We start from the raw sequence: 12,869 nt of genomic DNA, 5'->3' as shown, positions 1-12,869 counted from the left end.
CGGTTGCAGAGTTCCAGGGAAAAGCACCCTGGTCTCATCTCTCCAGTTTTGAAGAAAACAGAAGCTCCACCTCTACACATGCTGCAGGTGGCTTTTCCAGTCTACCTGAATCATTACCAGCTAGAAGCAGCAGTCATTGGGACTCAGATGCGAGCTGCAACGTATAGAAATGTGACAATTCCAGTGCCATGTGAACTTTTCCTGGAATCCTGCTTCTTGTAACAGCTCTTAATGGACTGAACTGGGGTTGGGTTGCATTTGCAGGGATGTGAAATGGTGATGGTGCCAACTTGGACTTGGTGAAATTACATATTAAGGACATTTAACTATTATAAATCCTTTTATATTGGCTAAGAATTTGCTTAAAGGCTTTAATCACTGTAATGTATTAGAATGTTTGTTTGGGTATCTGTTTAGCATTGGTTATACTAATTTTGTGTTTATTCTGTATTTTTTCAGTCTGCCTCCAAATTAGGATCTGGGAAACTAGGAAATCAGACGAGTTCAAATCTCAGCACACAAACTTAAAATAAAAACGAAAAGGGGAATATGTTGTAGACTGCAAGTGGCAAAAAGCATTTGTAAATTCGAGGCTTAGCAAAAGGCTAAGTTCTCCCCCCCCTCCACCTCCATATTGGCTAGGATGCTGAGTATTTGCACCCACTTCACTTGTTTCCTTGAGTTGCGGGAAGCAAGACTCTTACTCTTTGTTTGTTCAGATGTTGGTTGATTCGCTTATGCATGGTGGGGGGATTCCCGTTTATGCCTTGGGAGAGTTCCTGTTTTTGCCTCAGATGTGTAACTTTGTATCAAGGATCTCCTTGATTTGCATACGGCTATATAATAAAGGAAACTGGGGCTATGGGGTGCTCAGATATTGCCATCAGCATTTGAAGAGTCCTCCCGATCCCATCCTTTTTTCTTAATGAGTATGTTTTCTTAATTCTGCACCGTTCTCACTCAAGACCCAGAATTACAAACCACGCTGGTCCACGGCACTTCAGAGTAAGTGTCCTTGTCACCTGCTTTGGCCCTGGCCCAGGCGACGACCCACCCCACACCCCACGGCCTCCCGGGGAGGCGTGAAAGCAGACGTAGACCTCCCTCTCCGGAGCCGCCCACTCACAAACACGTGCAGGAAGGCCTTGATGCACAGGGACCAGTCGTCCATGCCCAGGCAGCTGACCAGCGCCAGGACCTTGAGAGGGTTCTGGAGCACGTCGTCCATGCGCAGGAAGTCGTACTCAAAGAGCCGAGTGCAGCGCAAGAAGTTCACCTCCCGGTACTTCTCCATGGGGAGATGGCGTCCAGCGGGACAGGCGAAGAGGGGGTCGCTCTCCAAAGTCGAGAAGATGGTTTTCTGGATACGCAGGGGACAGGAAACAGGTGACTTGGGGGGCAAAACATAGAGGCAGTCTCACCACACTCTCACTCACCCCGGTTTTCTGGAGGCTGCTGGCCTCTTGGAACACACAGTCACCCCAGAGACTCTGAGACGGAGAGATGGAAGTTCTTCCCGGATGAGGCTTAGGAAGCTTAACCAGTTTGTGCTCGTCTCTAGACGCCTCGACCATCCCCAGAGTGTTGTGGACCATAAATGGCAAAAAGCCATTGTAGATTCGAGGCTTAGCAAAAGGCTAAGTTCTCCCCCCTCCACCTCCATATTGGCTATGATGCTGAGTATTTGCACCCACTTCATTCAATTGCTTCCTTAAGTTGCTGGGAGCAATTTACATGCCCTTTCTCTTACTCTTTGTTTATTCAGATGTTGGTTGATTTCACTTATGCATGGTAGGGGGATTCTTGTTTATGCCTTGGGAGAGTTCCTGTTTTAGCCTCGGATGTGTAACTTTGTATCAAGGACTTTCTTGATTTGCATATGGCTATATAATAAAGCAAACTGGGGTTATGGGGCATTCGTATATTTCCATCAGCATTTGAAGTGTCCTCCTGGTCCCATCCTTTTTTCTTAATAAGTCTGTTTCCTTAATTCCGCACCATTATTAGGAGCTGTGCTGGTCCGCGGTAAGTGGCGCCTGAACAGAAGACTTGAGTATGAGGAAACTTAAAACTGAAGGCAGGTGCCTGACCTGTGTTGGTGCAGTGGATAAAGTGTTGACCTGGAAATGCTTCAAAACCCTGGGCTTGCCTGGTCAAGGCACATGTGGGAGTTGATGCTTCCTGCTCCTCCCCCCTTCTGTCTGTCTGTCTGTCTCTCTCTCTCTCAACCTCTCTCTCCTCTAAAAATGAATAAATAAATAAATAAATAAATAAATAAATAAACTGAAGGCAGGTGACGGAACTCCCCAAAGTGAAGTGTGCACAGTAGGTAAAGAAAGTTTTGGGGGAAAGTATAAGTGGGAGTAAAAGATTATAGGACAGATAGGGTAAAAAATAAGGGACCTTTTTGTAGAAATGTTTCCGTATGAAGACAAATCATTGTCTGAAGAGTATCAGAGGGAGCCGGAAACAGAGGGATGTGAATACGAGGACAACTTGGACTCTGAGGATGACAGGGGGGATAAAAAAATCCACGACTATGGCTGCCTTAGCCTCGGGGCCTCCGCTGCCCTTGGCTCCTTCCTATATTCAACCCTCTGCTCCTCCGTTCCCTTATCGGGCTGATTCCGGAGTCTATAGCTCAAAATCTGGGAAATCCCTCCTCCAACAATCTATAGACCAGGCTCAAAATGTAGGGGAAACAATAAATGGCTTTACCCGTTTTCCTGTTGTAGAAAGATAGGATGATACAGGGAGACTAGTGCGAGAACATGAACCTGTACCTTTTAGAACTCTGAAAGAGCTTAAACTTGCTTGTGTTCAGTATGGGTCTACTGCCCCTTTTTCACTTGGTTTATCAGATATTATTAGTGCAAAGACTCTTTTCCCAAATGACTGGAAGGCGATTGCTCATGCTTGTCTCTCCGGGGGTGATTATTTGCTGTGGAAGTCAGACTTTCATGAAAAAGCCGTTGAGGTAGGAGAAAAATCTCAGCATAGTCAACCTGAGCCACCGGTTACAGCAACTATAGAATTTGAGAATGGATAGGAGACTCAGGAATTAGGAAAGTTACAGCTTTTCCTGTTATGGTCTGATTTTATTTAATGTTCTAACTACAATCTTTTGAACTATCATTTTGTTTTTCTTATCCTTTGCCTGGAAATTGAGGCAGGGGACCTGTGTTGGATCTGACTATGGAAAATATCCCAGCAGCTGCCGAGAGCAAATTTTCTCGGGGAGATTTTGTTTAGTCACATCCTTCAGTCCCTCTGTCAGAAAATGCCCCGACTAAAATCAGGCAGGCATCTTTCTAATCTGGTTGTGCTCTGAAATCCCGGTTTCTCTCTGGTTTGTCTGGTTCATCTAATTCTTGTTTCTGTTTAGTCTTCGTTTAATGTTGTCTAAACTGTGTCTGTTTTTAAGGCCTGAATTAAGTTCTTTTTTTGCAAGCAAAAATTGGAAATTCTGGCTCTAATATTTAGAAAAAATAAAATGTTTTTAAAACTTGTAAGGAGTGCTCATTTAAATTTAAATAGAATAGAATGTAGATCCTTAAGACTTACTGATTTGGTTAGTGCATTGTGAGGTGTGTTCAGAGTTAGGAGCCAAATAGCAATTTAAGTATTAGGATTAATCAAAGTTATATATTATACTTGTGTTTTCTGTACGTAAATTGCCTTGTTTATGTGTAAGCTTGTACTCAGGTAGGCAAATCAAAGGATTTGAGCAAAATTAAGAAGGGCCTTAATAAGTCATTTTAAGAATTTGTCTCACAGCTAATTCAAGCAGTCGAAAGAATAGTATTGGATAAAAATGTGGGAAAGATTTCAATAAAACAACTAGCCTATGAAAATGCTAATTCTGCTTGTCAGGCTGCACTTGGGCCTCACCGCAAGAAGGGGGATAGAGAGGACTGTATCAGAATATGCGCCAATGTTGGGCCTTCATACATGCAGGGTCTTGCTTTTGCCACAGACGTTAAGGCAAGATTTCCAGGACGATATTTGATAAAGGGCAGACCAAGTGAAAGAAGGAAGGTCAGGGAAGTACTTCTGCCCATGGATATTGTATCCATTGCGGGGGTTCGGGGCATTTGGCTAGAAACTGCCCTGCTCCCCCCAGAAATCAGTCTCGGCCTCGCCCTCAAGGACGGCCAGCCCTTAAGCTCCGGACCTCTGCCCGTTTTGTAGGAAAGGGAAACACTGGAAGAATAAGGGGAGGACTAAATATACTACCGGAGGGCAGGGAAATGGACAATGGGGCCCTCCCTGGCCCCATCAAACAACAGGGGTGATGTCGGTGTTTCCTCAGCAAACTCTGATTCCAGCAGGCCAAACATTGCCCAACTATCCCGGGCAACAGCAGGCAGTGCAGGACTGGACCTCAGTCCCACCTCCCAACTCGTATTCACTCCAGAGATGGGACCTCAAGCTATACCCACTGGAATTTTGGGGCCATTTCCCAATAATACAGTAGGACTCTTATTAGGCAGAAGTATTTTAACTATGAGAGAATTTTTTGTTCTTCCTGGAGTAATAGACTCGGATTTTACAGGGGAAATTAAAGTAATGGCTCACACTCTGAGGAATGAATATAGTTACAATCTCCCCTGACATGAAAATTAATTAATCCTTTTACCTCTTTTAAGACAAGGCCAAACCCTGCTAAAGGGGCCCCAAGGAAATTGGTGATTTGGCTCCTCTGATTTTGCCTATTGGATTCAAAAGGTAGCTCAGGAACGCCCTGAAATGGAACTAACAATACAGGGGTGTAAATTTAAAGGACTTTTAGATACTGGAGCTGATGTATCTGTTATTGCTGAGCTACACTGGCCTCCTTCCTGGCCCACTTATGCAGCAGCCACAGAATTACAAGGTATAGGGCAGAGAAAATCCCCTCAACAAAGTTCTAGTTTTTACAATGGGAAGATAAAGAAGGTCATTCTGGACTTTTTCAGCCTTATGTGCTCCCTGGATTGCCAGTTAATTTGTGGGGTAGAGGTGTTTAGAAAAATATGGGAGCATTGCTCATCAGTCCTAATAGTTTAGTCAATACTCAAAAACTTGATCAGGGATTTTTGCTCACTAAGGGACTAGGGAAAGAACAGTGGGGAATTCTCACCCCCATAGAAGTGGCACCCAATACCAGAAGGTGTGGATTAGGATATAAAAATTTAGCATAGGGGCCTTGGTAGCTCCTGCTACCCCAACAATGCATTGTGCAGACCCAATTACTTGGAAATCAGATAATCCTGTATGGGTAGACCAATGGCCCCTTTCTCAGGAGAAACTTAGGGCAGCTGCTCAATTGGTACAAGAGCAGCTACAGCTTGGACACATTAAACCATCTAATAGCCCATGGAATATGCCTATATTTGTTATTAAAAAGAAATCAGGAAACTGGAGGCTATTACAAGATCTGAGAGTAATACATAAGACTATGGAAATTATGAGTCCTCTCCAGCTAGGACTCCCTTCTCCTACTGCCATTCCATGGAATTAACACCTTGTAATTATTGACTTGAAGAATTGATTTTTTACTATTCCTTTAATACCCTCATGCTTGCAAACGTTTTGCATTCAGTGTTCCTTCACTTAATTTCCAGGCTCCAATGGAGCGATACCAGTGGAGAGTTTTGCCTCGAGGTATGGCTAACAGTTCTACCTTGTGCCAAAAATACACTTCTCAAGCTATCTCTCCAGTATGAAGGCAGCACCCTAAGATGTACATAATTCATTATATGAATAATATTCTTATTACTCATTCAGATAAAGATACTGTGTTGACCATTTTGCAACAACTAGAATATTCTTTGAAAGAATCAGGACTTTATATAACCCCTGAAAAGGTACAGTAATCTTTACCTTTCTCTTATTTAGGACAAATTATTGAGGAACAACAAATTTGTCCACAAAAATTAGAAATCAGAACAGGTCATTTGCAAACTTTAAATGATTTCCAGAAATTATTAGGAGACATTAATTGTCTTAGACCTTCCTTGAAATTAACTACTGAAGAACTGAAACCACTTTTTGATATTCTTAGAGTCTCGGCTGAACCAGCTTCTCCTCGGCTACTTACAGCTGTGGGACAGCAAGTTTTAAAGCTTGTAGAAAAAGCCTTGCAACAAGCACAACTAAAATGCATAAATCCTGAAGAATCAGTTGCCTTACTAATTTGTCCCTCAAGTTACACTCCAACGGGACTACTGTGGCAAGCTTCAGGTCGTATTGAACAAATTCATTTATCTGTTACTCTTAAGAAAGTTTTATCTCCATATTTTGATCTTGTCACCTCCTTGATTTTCAAGGGACATAGGCGACTCTTATAGCTTATAGGTTTTGAGCCTCAAGTTATTGTTGTTCCTTTTTCAAAGGATCAACAGCAATGGCTCTGGGAAACTTCCACTAAATGGCAAATTGCTTTTGCAAATTTTACAGGCCAAATTGATTCTCACTACCCAGCTGATAAAATAGTTCAATATTCATTAATTACTACATTTGTCTTCCCTAAGACAATTGTTAATGAGCCCATTCCTGAAGCACCTACAGTCTTTACTGTTGAGTCCAGCTCAGGAATAGCAGGTTGAATAACAGATGGACAAGTTTATACTAAAATAGTTTGCTTGAAATCAGCTCAAAGAGTAGAACTACATGCCATTACCATGGCTTTTCAGCATTTGCCATATTCCTTCCTCCTTTAATCTGTATACAGACAGCAAATATTTACTCATGGTTGTTTCCACTACAGAGACTGCTGTCTTAGGGACAACTGCTGATGAACTATTTCAGCAGTTTCTCCTTCTTCAAAGACTTGTACGTCAACATAGAGTTCCATGTTTTATAGGACATATTTGAGCTCACGCCATGCTCCCTGGAGCTTTAGCACAAGAGAATACCCTTGTTGATCAAACTACCCAAAAGAAAATTATTGGAGCAACCATGTTAGATCAAGCAATCCAGTCTCATACTATTCATCATCAGAATGCTGCAGCCCTGCGTAAACAGTTTCAATGTTCTCGGGAGGCAGCACTGCAAATTGTTAAATCCTGTCCAAAGTGTCCTATGCTACAATCTGCCCCTTTCTTTGGAGTTAACCTTTGAAGATTCCTACCAGGAAAACTTTGGCAAATGGGATGTTACTCATATACCTTCATTTGGCAAACAGTCCTTTGTCCACATTATAGTGGATACTTATTCTGGATTTATAGTAGTCTCTGCCGAACAGGAGAGGCTGCTAAGCATGATATAGCTCATTGCATGTATGCATTTTCTATTATTGGACTTCCTAAACTGGTTAAAACTGACAATGCTCCTACATATGCAGGAAAACAATTTACTATATTTTGTCAAACCTTTCACATTACGGGTATTTTTTACAATCTTTAAAGTTAAGGCATTATTAAAGTGTACTCAGCAAATATTTAAGGTAAATTTTAAAAAATATAAAAGGGGGAGTCATATCCTAGAACTCCTGCAAATCTACCGTATCTTAAAAAACTTCTTTTGAATGCTGATGAACAGGAAACGCCGAGTCTTTTTCTCCTGCAAACTTCTACCCTCTTTTATTTGATCCAGCTCATAACACTGTTTTGTCTTTTTCCAAGTAGTTCCAAATATACGAAAAAGGCTTACATAGGTGGATGGGGATCCTCAAACCCCTCATCGGGATCTTCTGAGCATGGTTTTTAAGGTCTATAATTACCAAGAGGCAGAAAAAGCCCAAAAGAGATCAGTTGAAATACCAGCTCTTGGCATACGCCCTTAAAGGCTCCAACGCCCCAAAGGGGCTTCGTAGAACTCCAACTGGGCCCTGCTTCAATAGTGGAAAGGAAGGTCATTGAGCTAAAGCCTGCCAGACTTACATGCCTTTGCTGTGGGAAAAAGGGACACTGGAAGGAAGCTTCCCACTCAATCCTCTAAGGGAGGGTTCAATCTCTTCCAGCCCTGCTCCAGCCTGTGACCTAACCTTGCCCAGCCTGCTGGAACTTGCCATTGTAGGCTAAAGGTGCCCAGGGCCGTTGGCCCCATCTCACGTGGACAAGCCTAGGGTATCTTCCAAGTAAGAGGTAAACTGATCTCATTTCTTATGGACATAAGGGTCATATACTATGTGTTGCCTGAATATTCGGGTTTTTATTCATCCCTTCAAAGATCTCTGCTGTGGGCCTGACCTGTGGTGGTGCAGTGGATAAAGCGTCGACCTGGAAATGCTGAGGTCGCCAGTTCGAAACCCTGGGCTTGCCTGGTCAAGGCACACATGGGAGTTGATGCTTCCAGCTCCTCCCCCTTCTCTCTCTCTCTCTCTGTCTCTCTCTCCTCTCTCTCTCCCTCTCTGTCTCTCTCTCTCCTCTCTAAAAATGAATAAATAAAAAAAAAAGATGTGAATTCTTTAAAAAAAAAAAAGATCTCTGTTGTGGGTGTTGATAGTCCTATTTTCTGCTGCTTTGTTTAATATATAGTGTTTCCTTTATTCCTCCTGCCTCAATGCCCCATTCATATTTCAGGCTGGGACCTACTCCTAATTTAGAGCTCTCTTTCTCTTTTTTTCCAACTTCTGTTATGAATTTACCTCTGCCACCCAGCTTAGTGTATCCCAAGGTTCTCTTCACCACACCACGGTTGCGGAGCTCCAGGGAAAAGCACCCTGGTCTCATCTCTCCAGGTTAAGAAGAACAGAAGCTCCATATCCACACATGCTGCAGATGGCTTTTCCAGTCTACCTGAATTGTTACCAGCAAGAAGCAGCGGTCATTGGGACTTGGACACAAGCTGCAAAGTATAGATATAAGATAACAATTTCAGTGCCATGCGAACTTTTCCTGGACTCTTGCTCTTTGTGACAGCTCCTAATGGACTGAACTGGGGTTGGGTTGCATTTGCAGGGATGTGGAATGATGATTTGTCAGCATGGACTTGGTGAACATGTTAAGGACATTCAAAACAGCAAAGGCTCTTTTATAGATGCTGTTATATTGGCTAAGCATTTGCTTGAAGGCTTTAATACCAGTAATGAATTAGAACACATGTTTGGAAATCTGTTAGCATTGGCTATACAAATTTTGTGTTTATTCTGTATTTTTTCAGTCTGCCTCCAAATTAGGATCTGGGAAGCTAGGAAATCAGGTAAGTACAAATCTCAGCACACAAATTAAAAATAGGAAAAAAAGGGGGATGTGTTGTGGACCATAAATGGTTAAAAGCCTTTGTAGATTCGAGGCTTAGCAAAAGGCTAAATTCTCCCCCCTTCACCTCCATATTGGCTGTGATGCTGAGTATTTGCACCCACTTCACTTGCTTCCTTAAGTTGCTGGAAGCAATTTACATGCTTTTCCTCTTCCTATTTGTTTGTTCAGATGTTGGTGGATTTCACTTATGCATGCTGGGGGGATTCCTGTTTATGCCTTGGGAGAGTTCCTGTTTTAGCCTCGGATGTGTAACTTTGTATCAAGGATTTCCTTGATTTGCATATGGCTATAACAATGCAAACTGGGGCTATGAGGCACTCGGATATTGCCATCAGCATTTGAAGAGTCCTCCCGGTCCCATCCTTTTTTCTTAATAAGTCTGTTTCCTTAATTCCACACCGTTACTAGGAGCCGCACTGGGCCGCGCTCCAGAGGCTCCGCCATCCCCGGGTGCAATAGGCGTCCGGCCTGTGCCCCACCCAGGAACAGCCCCACACCTTGCAGAGACGGACGAGAGGCCCCAGGAAGCCATGTGGCAATAAGGGCACAAAGCCCCGTCTCTGCCCATAAACTGAAACACCTGCCCGAGCCCTCTGTGGGTCAGCATGGACATCGCCGCGCAGCCGCAAGCCTCACCTTGAAGCGCAGCATGTCCTCGCCTTCCAGAAACAGCGCCAGCTCCTTCCAGTTGAAGGAGGCACGGGCGCGGTAGACGTCCAGGGGCCCCCTGGGGAAGTCGGGCAGCAGGGTATCTCTGCTTCCTTCCTGCGTGGGGGCCATCGCGTGACGTCGACCTGCACCAGACAGACAGGCTGGGTCAACGGGCTTCACCCATCGGTTCACAATGTCCACCAACAACTGCGTTAAGTGCGAGATGCTAGAAATAAGAGAAAGAGCTAACTCCAAAGGGCCGGCGAGACAGAATGACCACATTCCAAGCTAATGCTGACGTTCCCCAAACGGAAGGGGAGGGGAGGGGAGGGGAGGTTGCCTCCTTTCCACTCCTGAACAAAGGGGGCGGGGAGATGGATGCCAAGGGGGCAGGAGCCAGACAGCGCCAAGTAAACGGGCTGCGGTCACCATGGGCAGACGGCTCCCAAATCCACACGCTCATGTGGCAGTTTCCTGGGCACCCTGTCTCTCTCCTCTTCTGCAGGTCCTCAAACTCCGGATATTCAGCACTGAACGCACCTTGGCACCCTGACCCAGCCTGTCCTGTAGTCTCACTCCCACTTTGCCAGTGGCCCAAGGGTCAGGGCGCTATAAACCCAGATGCCATCCTGACATTCCCACCTGCTTCATGCCCAAAGCCTCCCACTCCCCTCTTTAATGCCCACTGAACCTTTCAGTTCTCTCCACTCCCATTAAATCTGGCAGAATAACCTTAGTTCTTGAGCAATCCCTGCATGCAGGTGGACACCTCAGTGGTGTCCAAGTACTATCTGTCCTCTAATTTTTGGCTGACAACATTGGGACTTGTGAGAGTGAAGTCAGTCGCCCAAGGCCTCACCATCAGGGGCCTTCAGTGAGGACACAGTACCTAGTATCGGGACTATTGGAATTAGCAAAAGGCACTAGGAACAGTTCCCAGCATGGAGCTGTGGCTCCCACACCACCACAGGGCCAGCAGCCACCTCCAGCCAGCTTTCCTCTCTGCAGTGGAAGAGGTAGCTTTAAAAATCAGATCTGCCCCGGTGAATAGCTCAGCTGCTCAGAGCGCTGTCCTGAACAGACCAAGGTTGTGGGTTTGATCCCGTCGGGGCACATACAAGAATCAACCAATACACGCATAAATAACAAATTGATGTCTCTCTCTCTCCCCTTTATTCTCTCTCTCTAAAATCAATCAATATAAACATACTTAAAAAATAAAATGCATCCTTATCAGTGGTGGCCCAGTGGAGAGTACATCGACCAGGGACACTGAGGTCCTAGGTCTGAGACCCTGGGGTTGCCGGCTTGTGCACGGGCTCATGCAGTTTTGAGTACAGGCTCACCAGGTGGAGTCCAGGGTCGCTGAATTGAGCCCTGCTCTCTGGCTTGAGCCCAAGGTTACTGGTGTTTGAGATGGAAATAAGCCAGACTTGTGGAGACTAAAATATGTCAGCAAGCCAACTTTAATCACTTCTGCAGAAGGGCGTGCGGCCACTAGTGAAAACCAGCTTGCAAGCGCATGGACAGAGGGCAAATTCTGGTTTTATCCCTAGCACAGGCACTAGGCTGCTGGGTCTTGCTCCACTGGCTGGAGTATTGACCATATAACCTCATTTTTTCTCAATTGGCTAGTTTAAATGGCCACACCAAGGTAGAAGGGAGAAATGGGGATATCATTATCTAGGTAAGGGGGTTGGGGAATGGTCAGAAAAAAACAAATGCACAGACAAAGGGGGTTGGGGGTTGATAAACAAGTTAGGTGGTTCTCATTCTACTCCCTGGTCAGAGGAACCCGAATGAAGGGACTTAGGAACTAGTTGAAGAAAAGGACATTCACTGGGACAGGGGTCGGGAAACTTTTTGGCTGAGAGAGCCATGAACGCCACATATTTTAAAATGTAATTTCGTGAGAGCCATACAACGACCCGTGTACGTTAGGCATTATCCAATAAAAATTTGGTGTTGTCCCAGAGGACAGCCGTGATTGGCTCCAGCCACTCACAACCAAAACATGAGGGGTAGGAAATGAATGGATTGTAATACAAGAGAATGTTTTATATTTTTAATGTTATTATTTTTTTTCATTAAAGATTTGTCTGCAAGCCAGATGCAGCCATCAAAAGAGCCACATCTGGCTCACGAGCCATAGGTTCCCAACCCCTGGCAAGGGGCCACGGGCTCAGCTGGAGGACCCCCTCAGCCCCGCCCATTCCATAAAGACATGTATGAGAAGTAACCTGTGAACAATTAAAGTGTTGCAACTACAAGTCTATGCTTCTCATCTCTCTCCTTTTCTCTCTCTCTTGCAAAAAAAAAAAAAAAGGGTAAAATAAAATGTAATGCAGATCTGATCACACTCCTTTTAGGTGACTGCTGTCCCATGACCTTAGGGGACTATGTCCAAATTCCTCAAAATGTCTCTCACGTTTACTCTCCGGAACCCCGGCCCTTGCCACCTGTGTGCCCCGCAATTCCACTATGTCAGACTCTGCACAGCCCCCCCACCCCGCCCCGGTTGCCCCAGGGCCTTTGCAGGAGCCGGATCCTCGGCCCCTCGGCCTCTCGCCCCCACGCAGACGCGGGCTTGACCTTCGGATCTCGCTGATCACTCCTATTCGCCGAGTCCTCGCTCCGCTCAGCGCACACAGCAGGCGCTCAGTAAATGTGCTTGGAGCTGAGCGCTAACCAAGAAGAGCCAAGGGCGCGCAGCTGCCTGGAGCCCGTTCGTCGGAGCCGCACTGCCTCTCGGCCACCGTCCGGCGCTGACGTCATCGCGCCGCCGGCCCGCCCCCGTCGCCCGGGAAACGTGGAACGCGGCGTTCTGCCCCGGCCGGCTCTGCCCTGCTCTGTCCTGAGCGCGGGGCGGGTACTCAGTCAAGTTCCAGAACCGTGGATGGCGCTCGCTCCCGCGTTCAGGAGAGGGTCCTTGGCTGCCCACGGCGGTGACCGCCTGGACAATGCAGCCTTTCCTAGCGTTTCCTTCCGCCGCACACCTCCCACTCCTCGTTCTGGCGTCTGCGGTCAGCT

The 12,869-nt window shown here is 45.6% G+C and overlaps 1 protein-coding gene across 1 annotated transcript; it reads right to left on the bottom strand.

Moving 5' to 3' along the window:
• Positions 1-670: 670 nt before the first annotated feature.
• LOC136337874 (peroxisomal acyl-coenzyme A oxidase 3-like) lies at positions 671-12,569 on the bottom strand. The gene is made up of 3 exons (XM_066279775.1): positions 12,432-12,569; positions 9,825-9,982; positions 671-1,360 (listed from the first exon to the last, which is right to left on the bottom strand). Exons 2-3 carry the CDS (start codon positions 9,966-9,968, stop codon positions 1,019-1,021), a joined length of 486 nt encoding a protein of 161 aa, XP_066135872.1. The 5' UTR covers positions 9,969-9,982; positions 12,432-12,569; the 3' UTR covers positions 671-1,018.
• Positions 12,570-12,869: the final 300 nt, after the last annotated feature.

The sequence above is a fragment of the Saccopteryx bilineata genome, chromosome 5, assembly GCF_036850765.1.
Source record: "Saccopteryx bilineata isolate mSacBil1 chromosome 5, mSacBil1_pri_phased_curated, whole genome shotgun sequence".
Taxonomy (NCBI): domain Eukaryota; kingdom Metazoa; phylum Chordata; class Mammalia; order Chiroptera; family Emballonuridae; genus Saccopteryx; species Saccopteryx bilineata.
This window is presented reverse-complemented; position numbering and strand designations above follow the sequence as displayed.